A 20,033-nucleotide genomic window follows, 5' to 3' on the forward strand; every position below is an offset into this window, starting at 1 on the left:
TCCCATCTAAAACACCAAGGCCCAGCTGTAATACACATCTTAACACACATCTTCAACCTCTCATGGTTGCACAACAAATCTCAATAATCAGGAAGAGAGTATATGTAATTCCTATACTAAAATCAAATAAATTACCAGTAGACCCAACACCATGTAAACTCATTTCCCTCCTTTCCACCATGTCCAAACTAACTGAAGGGCTAATGTAAAAAAATATAGAGAAATAATAAATACAATGAACTAAAGAAATCATGATAACTAAATAATAAAACCCAACTATCCACTTCTCAATTCAACATGGATTCCAAGAGGTCCATTCCACTATCACATTGCCCATAAACACCACACAAATACTTTATTTTCATATATTTTTACATTATCATTTTCCAGAAATTCCAGGAGAATATTTAAATACAACCTTTACTTTGCTGCAATATATTCAGGTACAGATAACATAGAAATGACTTTTGAACATAATATGCAAAATTGAAGAGAGCCAAGTATAAGACACCAACAAGTATTCATGACTCAGGGAACACTTATATTATTTACATGAAATTATTTTTGTTGCCATAAACTAAACATTAGCAAATAACTTTTTCTAACCAGAATCAGTAATCATTACATGATTGATCTTTTTTTCAGTGACATAACATGGAAGATCTAGATGTATTCAGTAATCATTACATAATTGATTTTTTTCAGTGACACAGTATAAGAGATGTAGATGGTATTTAACTATTGATATTAAAATTTTTGCCGGATATCACTGTTCCTCAAGTGCCCTCTCCATTTCTCTTCGTTTGAGTTGTAAAATTCTTATCTGCTCCCTCTTCAATATTCTATCAAGTTCATGTATTTCTTTTTCTCTTTCTTCTCTTCTCAGTTCTAATTTAGTTTCAAAATCAATAAAACTGTCAATTTTATCAGTCAATTTTTTTATTGTCTTGTCCAAACTTTCTCTAACAGTGGGAGGTCTTGTACGACGTCTAGTTCTTAGAGGGGGTGGAGGGGGAGCATGAGATTCTGTTATATTTCTTGCATGACCTGAATCTGCAAGTGATACTGCTGGAGTGGGTGTTGTCGATACTGTAGCAGTTGTTAGAGAATCCATTCCTGGGGAAACTGTTGGAGCTACTGAAGGAGCCACTGGATCTACTGATCTGGAAACTGTGGTGCTCGATGCCGGAAAAACCATTGGTGTCGCTGCAGTAGAAACTCTTGAGGTAGCTGGGGATATTGATGCAGTGTCTGAATGCTGAACACTTGTAAGGACAACTGGAGATGATTTAGTAAAGGAAGGTGGATCATCATCATCATCATCAAGTCCCTCTTCTTCTAAACATAAGGGCTGAATCAATACTCTTCCCCTTAAAAATGACAACTCATTATAATGTGGCGGTGGTTTCTTTGCCCCTTTTCCTGTGGTTCTTTTGTTTTCTTCATAGCGAACATAACTGTGCTTCAAGTTTCGCCACTTTGCTTGCACTTGCTTCTGGGTTATTCCTGGTAACTGCAAATAAAGGAACACAATCAATAACTATAATGACCCCAGTTCTCTTTTGCAGGAGACCCACAGCCCCCAGGAAACTGGTCATGGGCCAATGGTTCAGCCCAAAGCCACTCAACATAGTAAGTACAAAATAACAACTAAGAACATCCAAGTTTAGTTAGGCAAATGAGAGCAATTGGTCAGAGATAATAGAATGAGACCCTTACCTCACTAGTCATCAGAAACACTAGTAGCACACTACCCAAACATATCCAACAATCTATCACCTTAACCACACAATTGTCTTGAAATACCTAATGTGGGGTAATGTAAAATGAGGTGTTCATTGTTCTCTGATGGTTGCAACTGGGGCAGTTTGATTCTGTGGCCAGGCCTATCCTGTGCTGGCAATGTCTTATTGATAGATGGTGTCCTGATTGCAAGTATGTTAATGTAGTTTTTGGTTCTCTGGATTGAGTTTTCTGTGTGGTTGATGTCGGAGAAAGTTTGTTGGACTATTGACTTTAGTCATCTGTCTTAAAGAGCTTGTTTAGTGAAGATCTGGGTGTGAATGTGCTTTTCTGTGGATGTACTGTATACAGGTGGTAGGTTGTTGTATATGTTTGAGTTGTATTTCTACTTATCTAATAATCTTCAGTCAATCATTTGTAACTGTGTGATGTAACAAGATGGGTGAGTGGGTTTCACACACACAAATCAATACATATGCATATTTAAAGAATGTGCTCATTATGTATATACTTGAGGCCAACCTGTGAACCACCTCTTCCAATTCTTTCACCATTGTGTTATGAAATTCATCATTTTCAATTACACATTTGTTTTCAAAATTCTACTTCTTTTCACAGTACAATCTAACACTTTGCAAGATGAACACCACAGAAATGCAAAATTCATCAATATTCTACTTTCTTTTAGAATTACATTATAAAGGCAACTCTATTCAGGGAATGCATTATTCTCCTTCCATAAGTAACTATATGTTATCTTAACTTAATGACTAAAACACATCTTGAACCATCCTTACTGACTTACATATCCTTGAATTGCTGCAGTTATTTCTTGCCATACTAATGCTTGCCATGCTTTTGGCCCTGTAAACCTTGAATAATTCATCTTAACTAACTGGATCAGCTTATCAGTTTCCTTATCTGTCCAGATTTCAGGACGCCTCCCACCTTTACCCCAAATATCTGTGAAAAGACAAATCTATATTAGAATGTATTGATTTGTATACAGCATAAAAACTTGTATTCAAATATTATTCATATGCACAAAGATTCAGCACAAATACCTTTTGAGTCTTCAACAGCTGGCAGGCTGGATAATTCTGGAGCGTGTCTTTTTACTTCTGATACTGTGGTGTCCATAGGATCTTGCATTGTTGAATCTTGAGATACCTGCTTTCTCTATTCCTTCAGTGAGGGTTCTAGCTGTGGACCATCAGGATTCTCAACAGAAACTGGCAGACAGTTTTGAACAGTTTCTCTTTTTCTCTCTGAGTCATGACCCATTTAACAGGAATAATATTAGTACTGTACCTGAAAAAATTGGACTATACATACAATATGTTTATGAAGGTCTCAAATCTCCCTTACATGAGGGGAGGCTTAATCAGAGCTGAGAACCACACCAAAAGACTCATTTATATCATCCCTTCCATCCTGAACCCAATACTGATTGCATAAGTTCTATGGTCATATGAGAGTGTGGGTGGAGGAAGAATAAGCGAAGATGGGCTGGAACTCCTTTATAGCTTATACATTTCAACCGACTCAGTCTTCTTCAGTAAGCTGTCTACAAACTGCTTGAACCTTACAATTCAAGCAGTTTGTAGACAGCTTACTGAAGAAGACCGAGTCAGTTGAAACGTATAAGCAATAAAGGAGTTCCAGCCCATCTTTGCTTATTCTTCCTCCACCCACACTCATCTGTCTAAACCATTCATCTATGGTCACATTTTCTAAACTTTGGTGACATTCCTACAGAGCAAAAAATTCTTCTATGCCTGGAGACATAACATCCCCCCCCACCAAAAAAAAAGACATACTGATCACTTTTACTTTCTACCATCCCTCCCGTCTATAACCTTCAATAAATCTCTCATTTATCATCACTATGGTGCAATATCATCCCCAAGAAGATATATTAGTTGTCTGATAAAACATTAAAATACATTCCATCTTCAGACAAAGGCTCACTTGCCCACCACACTGTGAAAACTAAATGCAGTGCAGTGAGGTTCAACTTATGACAGTCTAATGACTTAATTGTTTGGAAAATGAACCTTTGCAGGATTAAGAGAAATGTGGCATCTGAATGTGGAATACTTTCACACCTATAAACTTCATGAAATGATACAAGGAGAATATTTAAGATTTTTTGAGGGGAGGACAAATATGAAAGTCAGAGGCATTACAAAATACAAAAAATCACTCCCAGTTTGTAATTAAGATGTGTCATTTCAGGAAAAAAAAAAAACTAGCTGATTACACTGATTTTAGACTTCATTCACAACCACTGCCATCAAGTGCATGGGCTGTACATCCCTCAGGGGGTCTCACTGTAGGTCCATTTCAGCTGCATCATGGATGGTATAACTTCAAACATTCATTCACACATACGTAATGTAAATACAGAAAGAAAAAAAAAGAACAATTACTAATCATAATTGGGAAATGAAGATCAATAAATTTGCCTAGACTATATTGGATTTGTATTGGCAGGGTTATTTACATTTATACAGATGCATGAAAAAATAAAATTTGGACATCATTCCCCAATTATCAACTGCAACTTTCCAAATTATATTTATATTTGATAACTTGCATAAATATTAGCATTTTTCAACATTAACCTTTTTGTAATTCATATTTGCATAATTTCATGATCAATTATTGGCTGGGTTCTTCCAAATTTCAAGTTCTTCACACTATTGCAATCCCAATGACTGGATGGGTTTTTCATAATTTTATGTATTTTGGATTCTTGTGAATGAAGAACTGGAGCCAAAATCTGCTTTGTATTCTTTCTCACTCACCTATTCCAACCCAACCCCAAAATTCTCATTTCCCCCCAATGTAGCCACAAGGAATTATGCTCATACATAAACAAATAAACAAAGTGACACAAACAACCTACAGCTATGAAAAACCACTTTGGTGTGGCCTCATTACCAATTTACCATTGTGGGTATTGACCAGTACATAAGGTAAATAGATAATAAGAAATTCAACATTAATGACAAATTCATATTATCAGAAAATATAGGTAAATCCAACCAAACTTTGTCACTCCCACGCTCTGATTGACCTAAACTGTTACTGGACCCTAGCTTAGCATTTTCTGCATGCTTTTACTTGTATTGCGAGATCCAACTGGAGGGTTACACTCAAGGACCCACTTACAACCCTTGCTGTCACACTTTCATAATTGCAAACCTACTAAGTTATAATATTCCACACAATAATATAATATATCTATTATATATATAGATATTAACGTTGTTCATTGTTCTCTACTTCACAGAGGCGAACTATGGAGTTCTTCGTAGGATGACTGTAAAAATATAATGATGTAATCATGATCATTTCCTGCTAAGTAATGACGTTTGAATTAAGTTTATTCTGTGTTGTCAGATCACTCTTGTCATATGCTTGAAAAATGCCATGTAAATATTATTTTCAAACGTGCATACTACGTTAATATAATGTTTAACTTTTCAGTCAATAGATGGCGGTGACAGCAATTTATATTGAAGCATATGGCAACTATTTAAGGTACGCCATTTTACTCTGTTTACGCCTAATTTTCTTAAATTGATCAAACGCTGACACAGAGCTTGTTATCTGAACCACTAATTATGTATTTATTTACCTCTTCTTGTGTATTAAAGGGTGATTTTCCGTAGTAGAGAAAAGTAACAAAGATTGTGGAAAGCTTCCAAAGTTACGCATTTCTTCAGGCATATTTATGGTATTAATAGAATGGTGCGATTGGATTGTAAACATCGACCCTTCTACTTTTACTGATGAATTATACAATTGTTTCGGCTTCTGACAAGCTATTTAATTAAACTGAATGAAACCCCATCCACAGCGAAAGGGCTAAACTTAACAAACTCTCTGATCTCATTTTGATAAATTAGATGCTATTCTGGTAGCTCGTAAGCGATAAGGTCATAAGCAAAAAGGTATTTTTTTTCGATTGCAACATTTTTTCACCTTCATTTTGCTTTAAGGCATGATTCTAGTACCAAATGTCAAGGAATTCGAATAATGCTAAGATTATGTCTGACTTTAATTATTTGCTAATTGAATTCAATCACTGGGGATGCCGTGCCAACTAAATAAATATATATATTTTTTAAGTATGAACCAAAAAAGAAATGCTGGGTATTTTCAGTCACTACTTGATTGAGATTTAACCCTTCATTATGGTGAGTTCTCTTTCATGTGAATAGGGTTGATCTTCAGTAATTTGTTTGTTGTGTTTTAAGGGATATTTTAAGTAACAAAAATGTAATCACCCCTTTCCCCTCCCAATCATGACAAGGACCTCTCCAACACTTCATCATAAGAACTCTTTATACCCATACTAGAGTAATGCATTGCATTAGAGATAAAAAGTCATAAATAGAAATTCAGGATACAGAAGAAAAGAAAACAATGAATTAAGCAAAAGCTGTTGAAGGACATAAAATATGTATTTTACAACCCATGGCATATCATGGGTTGCCAGCAATTTCAAGGGCAAGTATCGTGCCCCCCTAATACAGTAGCTTTCCCTTCCACTAGTTGAACTCTTACCATAAGCACATGCACCTCAAGGAAATACATAATTAAAGTAACATGCAGTTACTTCCAGTAGTTGTGGGTTGGTCATGGGTATTGGTCTCGCTGAAGTGAGAGCAGTTCTTATAAGTTCAAAGCCGTCCTACCTTAACAGTTATTCTCAGTTAAAAGTAATGTCACATTTCTGGGGGGAGGGGGAAATATGAATTTTTTTTTATATTGGACAACAGACATATTTTAATGGGTCATACCAGTTTAACTACTGGGTTTTGAATCCTCATATTCACTTCATAATTGTCACATTATATCTATTAATTCTAGGGTGTATGTTGAACAATAAAATGGTTTGTTTACAGGCTATGCTTGCATGATTAAGAGAACACACCTTTAACTCTAGTGTTCCCCTAAACCCCTAACCAAAAAATGGGAGCTGACTACATTCAAGTGTGACAGGAAATCTCTTGTCTTGCCCTTACATTCATTGTTGAACATTCTAAACATGATGCAGGAACTGTATAAGTATGCTGCAGTAACATATTGTTAGCATGGTATTCAGAATAGAATATGAAGTGTAAGACTTGTCAATAGCTGTTATATGAAGCAAGTAGTGACATCTAATACCTAGACAATTATTTTCACATTTATTCATGATATATCTCACTGAAGAGTTTGAGATGAATTTGTACTATAGTCAAATCAGCGTAAGGAGTCCTTTGGGGGGCGTGGCTTCATTGAATGCAGCAGTGACAAATCTAATCTATTAACTAATGCTTTTTGAGTTTTAGAATATAGATATAATTGTATCAATTACTTAAATGTATACAATATACTTTATTTAAATAATATACTAATGATATATCTAAAACATCCTTTTACGTCAGTTAAAAAATAAGCTAGATAAGAATGTGGCATCAGCGCCAGAGCGCTGATGCCATATTCTTATCTACCTTATTTTTGAACTGACGTAAAAGGATGTTTTAAATATATTATTTAAATAAAGGATATTGATTACATTTAAGTAATCGATACAATTATATTTATATTCTAAAACTCAAAAAGCATTAGTTAATAGATTAGATTTGTCACTGCTGCATTCAATGAAGCCACGGCCCCAAAGGACTCCTTACGCTGGTTTGACTATAGTCACAGTCTGCTTTGTTCACATCTAGCATGTATATATACATACATCAAGGGCTTTTTTCCCCCTTATAAGGGAGGTAGCTAAAATCAAAAGGCACAAATCCACTACCACCTATTAAATTCATCCCCACATGCTTCACTTCCAACCACCCCTCCCTCCCTCTTTTCATTGCTCTTGTATGATATGTATACATTTTGAATATAGTTTTGTATAATTTACACAGTATTGAATTAATTTGAGTAAATTTATTTTCTGCAAGAGATTATGAATACAAGTAGGTGATCCTTTCATAGTAGTTGCATTGATAAATTACTTCTTCACACAGGAAGACAAGCTACTCCGCTTACAGATGATGAAATTGTTTAGAAGAAAAAATAGATATTGAAGTGTAACCCATCTTATCAGGAGTATTTAAGAAAGATGATGCAGTGGAACATATGGCAGTATGGGAAGTTAAACCAGGACTACATTATGACTTCATAGAATACTTGGGAGACCTAATGTTAAGAAAAACCTTCCATTGAAAGGGATATGGATTTCAGCAAGGACCGTGGGTTTCATTCTTCAAGTAACAGCTCATACTGATTGACCAGAGTGTTTGTGTAATGTGATACATGTGGGAAGTTGAAGATATACACATATAGCCTGCTGCTTATGCACCCACAGGTTGTTGCATTCACATCATATACATAAGTGAGATTAAATTTTCAATTGATACATTTAGAACTTACATCTTTTTTTTTTATAGTGTATTACTCATCTTTCAAATCAGATCCAACAGAAGACCACAGCTCATATGTTCGGATAAAGGAGGAGCCAGATGTTAAGGTAGAAAGTCCAGATGAGAGATCAGAGCTCTATTCTACATCAAATGGTTTGTGTTTTATGGATATGCATACTATAATTGAAAATGATGATTGATAGGGAAAACCTATTAGTATGGGACAAAAGAATATCAAATAACATTATGAAATGTTTGAAGGACATAGAGATGATACACACTACTAGGGTTTCCACTTAGGTTCCCCTTCAGTACTGTATGATAGGCCACAATAAACTTATGGCCTTTAGATATTTAGGAAACTTAGATCCTTATTAGGCTGCAGAAATATATAAAATACTGTTTACTTTAATGATGGCTAAACTTTGCTGAATTATAGTGACTTAATGGAACAACACATCAGCTAGGCATAGTTTTGTGGAAATATTTTTAAGAAAAAGAAGGCCTTTTATGTCTAGTGAGGAATATTTTTGTAACAAACTCATATTCTTCTTTGAAGATGGTGATGCAGAGAAGGCTGAAAGAGTGCATTGTGGAACACTTGAACTTCGTTCATGGTAAGTGTAATCAAGATACTTTGTACTATGTAACCTTATAAGAAAGTATGGAATATTTTCTTTTCCTTTTCAATGTGTGGCACATACTATGTGATTTTCAAATGTGACACATACATATTAAAATTTGGGTGACTTGAGCCAAAGCAGTATTTCAACTGATCCAAAAATATTTTGGTTTTAAGAATGTCCTTTGGCTGAAAAAAAAAATCCTGGTATTATCTAGATCTGTAATGCAAAATCATAGGGGGGAAAAAATGCTTAAAAAAAAGAATATATATATATATGTGTGTGTGTGTGTGTGTATGTATTTACCTAGTTGTACCTAGTTGTATTATACGGAAAGAGAGCTATGCTCGTGGTGACCCATCTTTGTATCTCTCATCATCAAGTTTTTTCTTAAAATCTTGAATAGTGTTTGCACACACTGTTTTGTTGTCTCATTTGTTCCAAGTATCTATCACTCTGTGTGGGAAGCTGTTCCTTTTCAGATCTCTTCTGTAACTATCCTTTTTTAGTTTCTTTTCATGTCCTCTTGTTTTACCATTATCCCATATTAACAAGTCATTCTTATCTAAGACTTCCATTCCTTTCATTATTCTATAGTCAGCAAGTCTTCTCTTTCCCTTCTTTGTTCCAGAGTTGGTAATTCTAGTTTGGACAGTCTTTGCTCATATATCAGTTCGGAAAGAGTTGGTGCTAGTTTTGTTGTTGCTCTTTGTATTCTTTCTATTTCTTTTATATTCTTTTTGGTACTGGGTGGCCATTGTGTTGCTGCGTACTCAAGTTTTGGTCTTATTAGTGTAGTTAGAATTTTTCTTATAATTTTCTCATCCAAATTAGTAAACGCCACTTTAAGTGACCTCAATTAATTGTAGGTTTCTCTGCCTTGCTGATCATCACTCCATGATCTTTCTCCGAGTTTACCCTTTTCACCTCTTCTTCACCAATTTTGTAATCTTTCGATATTCTGTTTTTACTCTTTCCAAATTCCATTATACTACATTTCTTTATATTGAATTTTACCTCCCACTTTTGAGTCCAATTCCAGATCTTGTCCAAATCTTGTTGCAATGAGTTGCAGTCATCCTCCGTTTTTACCTTCTTTAGTATCTTTGTATCATCTGCAAAGAAATTCATATAACATTCTACACCTTCATACATCATACATACATATACCAAGGCCCCTTACAAGGGAGGTAGCCAAAAAGGGAAAGGCATAAAATCATTCCCACCCATTCCATCCCTGAATACCCTCCACACCCCTCCACCCTTCCTCTCATCTGAGCACCTCCTAGATGACGGGTCATCCCTGCACCTTGTCCACTGCCCTGGGTCAAAAGCAGTGTCGCAAGACACAGCACATCCACAGCAAGGTCGCTTCATTAAATCGGCGACCCCCCCTCTCCGTCCCCACATGCATAAAAGGAGAAGACGGGGAGAAATCCCTTCAGGCTGCGTCAAAAATTTGCTCACACATACTACCTCCCCCCCTCCCATTCCACCTCATGCATCACAACATCATCCATATACAACCATTCTCCATTCACCCGTCTTCTGTCCTCTCCCGTCCTTCCTCAACATACATTCCCCTCTTCCCCAAAGCCCCCTTCCCCCCATCCATTCACCTTATCCTAGGATGTCCCCTCATGTTCATTCCCTCCACATCTGCCTTCCATACCTCTTTTACTAGTCTTTCTTCACTCATTCTTTCCATGTGTCCAAACCATCCCAATACTCTTTCATCAACCCTATCTCCCAACTCCCTTTCCACCCCTGTTCTCCTCCTCACCTCCTCATTTCTCACTATATCTAGCCTAGTAACCCCCATCATACTTCTCAGACACCTCATCTCAAACACATTCAAACTCCTTCTCTCTTCCTCTCTTATGTTCCATGTTTCTGTCCCATACAGTGCTGTTGGCACAATCACTCCTTCATACAGTCTCCTCTTAGCATCCATTCCCAAATGTCTATTCCTCATTACACTTTTTAATCCACCAAGGCATTTACTCACTTCTCTCAATCTACATTCTACCTCCACCTTTTCCTGCCACATTTCCACCCAAGTATCTAAAACTATCCACTTCCTCCAGTTGCTCTCCCTTAACCCCTTCCATACGGTGCCGCACACGTAGGCGTCATGGACTTAGATCTCGGTGGCAGCAGCCACTGCCAGCCGTACGACGTGTCGTAATAATACTCGCATCATAAAATATAGTCACCGCTTATATCGATCGTTCTCTCTTCACCCGTGAATTTTGATAACCATAGAAAATGCGATTACAAAAGAATTAGAAAGAATGTCATTATGGAGGGGCGACTACAATAAATATAATCAAGATGCCGATATGGCAGCCTCGCGAATACACTCGCTCCCCATGACGCCTACGTGTGCGGCACCGTATGGAAGGGGTTAATGCTCACTTCCAGATTACTGCCACTTTCACCCCTTGTACATCTCATCACCTTACTTTTACCCACATTTATCTTCAGCTTTCTTCTATCACACACTCTCCCAAACTCTGTCACCAACTTCCTCAATCCCTCCTCCGATCCTGCCACAAGCGCAGTGTCGTCCGCAAACAACAGCTGGCTCACCTCCCACTTTTCTCCATTTTCTTTAACCATCTCCAATCCCTGACCCACTACCCTTGCATTTACCTCTCGCACTACCCCATCCATGTATAAGTTGAACAGCCAGGGCGACATAACGCATCCCTGACGAAGTCCCACCTTTACCTCGAACCACTCACTCTCTCCATTTCTAATCCTGACACAAGCTCTACTACTCTCATAAAAACTCTTGACAGCTCCTAGAAGCTTTCCTCCTACCCGTATATCTGCATAACCTCCCACAGTGCCTTTCTGTCTACCCTATCGTAAGCCTTTTCCAGATCCATAAAAGCCCAAAAAATATCCTTCTCCTTTCCTATAGCTTTCTCACATATCTGTCTTACCACAAAGACCTGGTCTACACAACCTAAATCCACACTGTTCCTCACCAATTACTCCCTCTGTTCCTCTCCTAATCCTCTCAATCAAGATCCTCCCATAAGCTTTCCCAACTACACTTAACAAGCTAATCCCTCTGAAATTATTACATTCACACTTGTCCCCTTTTCCCTTGTAAAGTGGAACTATACAGGCACTCCTCCAGTCCTCTGGCACTCTACCCTCTCTCCAGCAAACATTAAATAACCTCACCAGCCAGTCCACTATCACTGTACCTCCTTTTTTTAGACATTCTGCATGGCATCCATCCAGACCAGGTGCCTTACCTGCTTTCATCATCTTAACAACTGCCTTTACTTCATCCTTCCTTATTTCTCCTCCATTTTCCTCGTTCATCATAGTCATTTTCTTAGCATTTCCCACTGCAACTATCTTTCCCTCTCTATCCTCCTTCACATTTAGCATGCATACATACATATACCAAGGCTTTTTCCCCCTTCCACGGGAGGTAGCCACAAAAGGAAAGGCATAAAAACACTCCCACCCATTTCATCCCTAAATACACTCCACACCCCTCCCACCCTTCCTCTCATCTGAGCACCTCCTGGATGACGGGTCATCCCTGAACCCTGCCCACCGCCCTGGGTCAGAAGCAGTGTCGCAAGACACAGTACATCCACAGCAAGGCCGCTTCATTTAATCGGCGACCCCCCCTCTCCGTCCCCCTTTGCATATAAGGAGAGGACGGGGAGAAATCCCTTCGGGCTGCGTCAAAATTTACTCACACATACTACCCCACCCCCCACCCCCCGCCTATTCCTCCTCATGTCGTCACAACATCATCCATATACAACCATTCTCCACTCACCTCTGTCTTCCGTCCTCTCCCTTCCTTCCTCAACAGACATTCCCCTCTTCCCCAAAGCCCCCTTCACCCCATCCATCCACCTCATCCTAGGACGTCCCCTCATGTTCACTCCCTCCACATCTGCCTTCCATACCTCTTTTACTAGTCTTTCGTCACTCATTCTTTCCATGTGTCCAAACCATCCTAATATTCTTTCATCAACCCTATCTCCCAGCTCCTTTTTCACCCCTGTTCTCCTCCTCACCTCCTCATTTCTCACTCTATCTAGCCTAGTAACCCCCACCATACTTCTCAGACACCTCATCTCAAACACATTCAAACTCCTTCTCTCTTCTTCTCTTATGTTCCACGTTTCTGCCCCATACAGTGCTGTTGGCACAATCACTCCTTCATACAGTCTCCTCTTCGCATCCATTCCCAAATGTCTATTTCTCATTACACTCTTTAAACCACCAAGGCATTTACTCGCTTCTCTCAATCTACATTCTACCTCCACCTTCACTCCACCTTTTCCTGCTACACTTGCACCCAAGTATCTAAAACTATCCACTTCCTCCAGTCGCTCTCCCTTAATGTTCACTTCCAGTCTACTGCCACTTTCACCCCTTGTACATCTCATCACCTTACTTTTACCCACATTTATCTTTAGCTTTCTTCTATCACATACTCTCCCAAACTCTGCCACCAGCTTCCTCAATCCCTCCTCTGACCCTGCCACAAGCGCAGTGTCGTCCGCAAACAACAGCTGGCTCACCTCCCACTTTTCTCCATTTTCTTTAACCATCTCCAATCCCTGACTCACTACCCTAGCATTCACCTCTCGCACCACCCCATCCATGTATAAGTTGAACAGCCAGGGCGACATAACGCATCCTTGACGAAGTCCCACCTTTACTTCAAACCACTCACTCTCTCCATTTCCAATCCTAACACATGCTCTACTACTCACATAAAAACTCTTGACAGCTGCAGTGGGAAATACGAAGAAAATGAGAGTGATGAGTGAGGAGAACGGAGGAGAAATAAGGAAGGATGAGGTGAAGGCAGTTGTAAAGATGATGAAAGCAGGTAAGGCACCTGGTCTGGATGGATGTCATGCAGAATGTCTGAAAAAGGGAGGTTCAGTGATGGTGGACTGGTTGGTGAGATTATTTAATGTTTGCTGGAGAGAGGGTAAAGTACCGGAGGACTGGAGTAGTGCCTGTATAGTTCCTCTTTACAAGGGAAAAGGGGACAAGTGTGAATGTAGTAATTTCAGAGGGATTAGCCTGTTGAGTGTAGTAGGGAAGGCTTATGGGAGAATCTTAATTGAGAGGATTAGGAGAGGAACAGAAGGAGTAATTGGTGAGGAACAGTGTGGATTTAGGACGGGTAGAGGTTGTGTAGATCAGATCTTTGTGGTAAGACAGATATGTGAGAAAGCTATAGGAAAGGGGAAGGATATTTTTTGGGCTTTTATGGATCTAGAAAAGGCTTATGATAGGGTAGACAGAAAGGCACTGTGGGAGGTTATGCAGATTTATGGGATAGGAGGAAAGCTTTTGAGAGCTGTCAAGAGTTTTTCACATTTAGCAACTATCTAAAATATTCTGCCCATCTTCCCCTTACTGCCTTCTCTTCCATTATCATCTCTCCATCTGCACCTTTTACCTTTTCTTCTCTACTTGATTCGCCTCCTCTTCCTCTCTACACCTTCATACAGGTCATTAATGTATATGGCAAACATGATCAGGGCCAGTGCTGATCCCTGCGGGACACCGCTTATCACTTCTCCCAAGTTTGAGAATTTATCTCTAATTACTACTCTCATTTTCCTCCCAATCAGTAAGTCTTTCATCCATTCCAATAATTTTCCTCTGATGCCATCTATTGACTCTATCTTCTTTATTAGTTTTTTATGTGGTACCTTATCAAATGCCTTTTGTAGGTCCAGAAAGGCACAGTCTGCCCACCCATCTCTCTTGTATCATGTATATTAGTGTTGAGTAGAAGCAAATCAAGTTTGTTGTACATGATCTACCTTGTCTGAATCCAAATTGGTATGGATTCAGTATAGTTTTTTCTTCCAAATGCTTAACCTATCTATTTTTGACAACTTTTTCACAATTTTTTGCTACTGTGCTTGTTAGTGAGATCAGTCTGTAGTTAGATGGGTCTTCATTGTTTCCTCCCTTATATATTGGTACAATGTTTGCCTTCTTCCAGTCTTGTGGTACTTTTCCTTCTTGAAGTGAGAATTTAATTATATTGTATATTTTGTCTGTTAATTCTTCCATGCATTCTTTCAGTATCCAATTTGTAATTCTGTCCGGACCATGTGATTTTCTAACGTCAGGGGTTTTAATTTGGTCGCTGATTTTCTTTTGTGTTACAATTGTTTTTTTCATTGAGGGGGATAACTTTCTCACTATTTCCTCACCGTTAGGTGAGTTTTCTATTGTGAATACTGATTTGAAATGGTTGTTCATAATTTCAGCCATTTCCAGTTCTTCTGTATATTCATTTTTACCTTGGCACAGTTTTTCTAATTCTTGTTTGTTCTTCAGTTTTCCATTTACATACCTGTAAAATAGTTTGGGTTCTTGCTTGCATTTATCTAATATATTTTTTTCATATTTTCTCTTCTTCATCTCTGCTTATTTTTACATACTCATTTCTTAGTTTGATGTACATTTGCCATTTGCTTGATTTCTTGTCTCTTTTCCATTTCTTCCAAGCTTTGTCTCTATTATCCTTAGCTTTACTACAACTTTTGTTGTACCAGCTTTTTATGTATGTTCTTTCCATTTTTTGTTGTGGTACATATTTATTCACTCCCTTATTATAAATTTCTTTTAGTAAGTTCCATTTTTCTTCCATCCCTGGAAGAAAAATGGAACAATTTATAATGAGGGAGTGAATGAATATGTACCACAACAAAAAAGTGTGTTTGTAAGTATGTATGTGTGTGTGTGTGTGTGTGTGTATTTACCTAGTTGTATTTTATGGGAAGGGGAGCTATGCTCGTGGTGGCCCATCTTCATATCTCATTTTATCTAATATTAATTCATGTATTGTTTTTGCACACACCACTTTCTCATCTAACTTGTTCCAACTGTCTATTACTCTGTGAGGAAAGCTGTTCTTTTTCAAATCTCTTCTATAGCTGTCTTTTTTTATTTTCTTTCCGTGTCCTCTTGTATCTCTGTCATCCCATTTTATCAGATTCTCTCTATCAGTAATTTCTATGCCTTTCATGATTCTGTAAATAGCTATCAAATCTCCTCTCTCTCTTCTTTGCTCTAGTGTCTGTAGTTTAAGTTTTTGTAGTCTCTCTTCATATGATAGTTTTGAGAGTGTTGGTGCCAATTTTGTAATTGCTCTTTGTATTCTTTCAAGTTTTTTTATACATTTTTTTGTACTTGGTGACCATATCGTTGCTGCATATTCCAATCTTGGTCTTATCAGGGTGATTAGGATTTTTTTCACCATTTCTTCATCCAGGTATGTAAATGCCACTTTGATTGTTCTTATTAGATTATAAGTTTCTCCAAAAATCTTATTTATATGTTTCTCAGGTGACATATTATTCATAACAATGACTCCCAGGTCCTTCTCATTTTCTACTTTTTTTATTCCTTCTTCTCCCAAATTATATGATCCTGTTATTCTGTTTTTGCTTTTTCCAAATTCCATTATACTACACTTTTTTGTATTGAACTCCATCTCCCACTTCCTACTCCATTCCTGTACTTTATTTAGATCTCTCTGTAGTGATTCACAATCTTCTTCAGTTTTCACTCTTTTCAGTAGTTTTGCATCATCTGCAAAGAAGCTCATATAGCTTTCAATTCCTTCATCCATATCATTAATATATATATTATTGGGGCCAGAACTGTTCCCTGCGGGACACCGCTTATTACTTCATTCCATTTTGAGTGCTGGTCTCTTATCACTACTCTCATTTTTCTTTCTTGCAAAAAGTCTTCCATCCAATTTAGCAATTTACCTTGTATTCCTCCTTCATATTCTAATTTCTTAAGCAACTTCTTATGTGGTACTTTGTCAAAAGCTTTTTTTAGGTCTAGAAATGCACAATCAGCCCATCCATCTCTTTCTTGTATTATATCTATTAGCCTTGAATAGAAACATATTAAATTGGTGACGCATGATCGTCCTTGTCTGAATCCAAATTGCCTTGGATTTAGTACATTGTTTTTTTTCCAAGTATTTTACCCATCTACTTTTGATAATTCTTTCACAAATTTTTGCTATTGTACTTGTTAGAGAGACTGGTCTATAGTTGGTAGGTTCTTCTTTATTTCCTCCTTTACATATAGGTACTATATTTGCTTTTTTCCAATCTTCTGGAACTTTTCCTTCTTTTAAGGAACTGCTTATTATGCTATGTATTTTGTCTGCCAGTTCATTCCTGCATTCTTTCAGAATCCAGTTTGCTATTTCATCTGGCCCATGCAATTTTCTGACATCAAGATTACCCAAGTGTGTCAATATTTCATTCTTTGTTACTTCTATTTCTTCCATAGGGGGGACTTTTTCTTTCCACTCAATCTCTTCAGGTATATTTTCCCTTGTAAACACTGATTTAAAATGTTTGTTCATAATTTCTGCCATTTCCATTTCCTCAGTGTATTCAACTCCTTGTTTTAATTTCTCCAAGTCTTGTTTGTTTTTCAGTTTATTGTTTACAAATCTGTAAAATAATTTTGGTTGATCTTTACACTTTTCTATAACATCTTTTTCATATTTTCTTTTTTCCTCTCTGCACTTTTGTACATATTCATTTCTATAACCAGTATATATTTTCCATTTTTCAGGTCTTCTGTCTTTTTTCCATCTGGTCCAGGCTTTGTCTCTTTTGTCTTTTAACTCCCTACAACTTTTGTTGTACCAGCATTTTACATATTCTTTTTCTTGTTTTTGTCTTGGGACATACTTTTCCACTCCTTTTTTGTAAATTTTTGTCAAAATATTCCATTTCTCTTCCACTGATGTTTCTTCTTTGTATATTTCTTCCCAGTTTTCTTGTTGGAAGAATTCTCTTATTTTATCAAAGTTTGTTTCTTCATACATCATTCTTCCTTTTCTATATTGTTCATTTCTTTTCATATATTTTTCTTCATTAAGTTCCAGTTCAATCAATATGTGGTCACTTTTACCTATTGGTGTTTCATATTCAATCTTGTCCACTATTCTAGGTTCAGATGTAATTATTAAGTCTAGTCTCGATGGTTCTTCTTCATTTCTATACCTAGTGTTCTCCTGTATCCATTGTGTCATTGAATGGTCAGTAATCATCTCAAGTAGAGCATTTCCCCATGAGTCATCACCACTCTTTACCACCCAGCACTTCTAAGCTACCAGAAGAGGCTGGACGACCGTGTTGTGAACAGCTGCCCAGGATGTAACACTTCACCCCATACCATACAACACATAATGGAAGACTGCATTGATCACAAATTTTCTGCTCTTCTTATCTCGGTCTTCCACTTCTATCATAATCATCTCTACTGTATTCTTTCCATATATGACACCTTTCACGTTTATATCCTTCTTAGTCAGGAACATAACTCCACCCCCTTGTTTTTTCTCTCTGTTTCTAATCCAATAATTGTATGCATCATGTCCTTCACTGTTGGGTGGTAGTGGGCCTTTTAATTTTGTTTCTACAATTCCCATTATGTCCGGTTCTTTTTCCTTCAAATAATCATTCAGTTCATTCAATCCTGTTATTAATCCATCTATATTTGTGTAAGACGCTCTTAGTTTTCTGCCACTTCCATTGTGTTCTCTGTTTCCCTTATGTTTTTCTTTTGTATGTCATACATACATACATATACCAAGGCTTTTTCCCCCTTCCAAGGGAGGTAGCCACAAAAAGAAAGGCATAAAAACACTCCCACCCATTTCATCCCTAAAAACACTCCACACCCCTCCCACCCTTCCTCTCATCTGAGCACCTCCTGGATGACGGGTCATCCCTGAACCCTGCCCACCGCCCTGGGTCAGAAGCAGTGTCGCAAGACACAGTACATCCACAGCAAGGCCGCTTCATTTAATCGGCGACCCCCCCTCTCCGTCCCCCCTTGCATATAAGGAGAGGACGGGGAGAAATCCCTTCGGGCTGCGTCAAAATTTACTCACACATACTACCCCACCCCCCACCCCCCCGCCTATTCCTCCTCATGTCGTCACAACATCATCCATATACAACCATTCTCCACTCACCTCTGTCTTCCGTCCTCTCCCTTCCTTCCTCAACAGACATTCCCCTCTTCCCCAAAGCCCCCTTCACCCCATCCATCCACCTCATCCTAGGACGTCCCCTCATGTTCACTCCCTCCACATCTGCCTTCCATACCTCTTTTACTAGTCTTTCGTCACTCATTCTTTCCATGTGTCCAAACCATCCTAATATTCTTTCATCAACCCTCTCTCCCAAATCCTTTTTCACCCCTGTTCTCCTCCTCACCTCCTCATTTCTCACTCTATCTAGCCTAGTAACCCCCACCATACTTCTCAGACACCTCATCTCAAACACATTCAAACTCCTTCTCTCTTCCTCTCTTATGTTCCACGTTTCTGCCCCATACAGTGCTGTTGGCACAATCACTCCTTCATACAGTCTCCTCTTCGCATCCATTCCCAAATGTCTATTTCTCATTACACTCTTTAAACCACCAAGGCATTTACTCGCTTCTCTCAATCTACATTCTACCTCCACCTTCACTCCACCTTTTCCTGCTACACTTGCACCCAAGTATCTAAAACTATCCACTTCCTCCAGTCGCTCTCCCTTAATGTTCACTTCCAGTCTACTGCCACTTTCACCCCTTGTACATCTCATCACCTTACTTTTACCCACATTTATCTTTAGCTTTCTTCTATCACATACTCTCCCAAACTCTGCCACCAGCTTCCTCAATCCCTCCTCTGACCCTGCCACAAGCGCAGTGTCGTCCGCAAACAACAGCTGGCTCACCTCCCACTTTTCTCCATTTTCTTTAACCATCTCCAATCCCTGACTCACCACCCTAGCATTCACCTCTCGCACCACCCCATCCATGTATAAGTTGAACAGCCAGGGCGACATAACGCATCCTTGACGAAGTCCCACCTTTACTTCAAACCACTCACTCTCTCCATTTCCAATCCTAACACATGCTCTACTACTCACATAAAAACTCTTGACAGCTCCCAAAAGCTTTCCTCCTATCCCATAAATCTGCATAACCTCCCACAGTGCCTTTCTGTCTACCCTATCATAAGCCTTTTCCAGATCCATAAAAGCCCAAAAAACATCTTTCCCCTTTCCTATAGCTTTTTCACATATCTGTCTTACCACAAAGATCTGATCTACACAACCTCTACCCGTCCTAAATCCACACTGTTCCTCACCAATTACTCCTTCTGTTCCTCTCCTAATCC

At 38.3% G+C, this 20,033-nt stretch overlaps 2 protein-coding genes across 14 annotated transcripts in view; one reads left to right on the top strand and one right to left on the bottom strand.

The window, feature by feature from the left end:
- Positions 1-419: 419 nt before the first annotated feature.
- On the bottom strand, positions 420-5,161 carry LOC143031203 (uncharacterized). 6 transcript variants are annotated; one of them, XM_076194746.1, is made up of 4 exons: positions 5,016-5,161; positions 2,808-3,054; positions 2,549-2,706; positions 420-1,513 (listed from the first exon to the last, which is right to left on the bottom strand). In XM_076194746.1, exons 2-4 carry the CDS (start codon positions 2,893-2,895, stop codon positions 767-769), a joined length of 993 nt encoding a protein of 330 aa, XP_076050861.1. In that variant the 5' UTR covers positions 2,896-3,054; positions 5,016-5,161; the 3' UTR covers positions 420-766. The 6 variants fall into 6 exon arrangements, with proteins under 6 accessions (XP_076050861.1, XP_076050862.1, XP_076050860.1 ...); XM_076194747.1 differs by having other exon boundaries at positions 5,035-5,126; XM_076194745.1 differs by lacking the exon at positions 5,016-5,161 and adding an exon at positions 4,795-4,837.
- Positions 5,162-5,212: 51 nt separating this feature from the next.
- The window catches only part of LOC143031204 (uncharacterized), a 22,647-nt gene continuing 7,826 nt past the window's right edge, over positions 5,213-20,033 (top strand). The window contains exons 1-4 of one of the 8 annotated variants that reach the window (XM_076194751.1): positions 5,213-5,292; positions 7,773-8,015; positions 8,196-8,321; positions 8,728-8,785. In XM_076194751.1, the coding sequence (XP_076050866.1) occupies positions 7,979-8,015; positions 8,196-8,321; positions 8,728-8,785 (221 nt within the window). In that variant the 5' untranslated portion in view covers positions 5,213-5,292; positions 7,773-7,978. The other 7 variants (XM_076194757.1, XM_076194756.1, XM_076194759.1 and 4 more) reach the window with 7 other exon arrangements.

Source organism: Oratosquilla oratoria, chromosome 12 (assembly GCF_046742065.1).
Source record: "Oratosquilla oratoria isolate Oo_2021 chromosome 12, ASM4674206v1, whole genome shotgun sequence".
Classification (NCBI taxonomy): Eukaryota; Metazoa; Arthropoda; class Malacostraca; order Stomatopoda; family Squillidae; genus Oratosquilla; species Oratosquilla oratoria.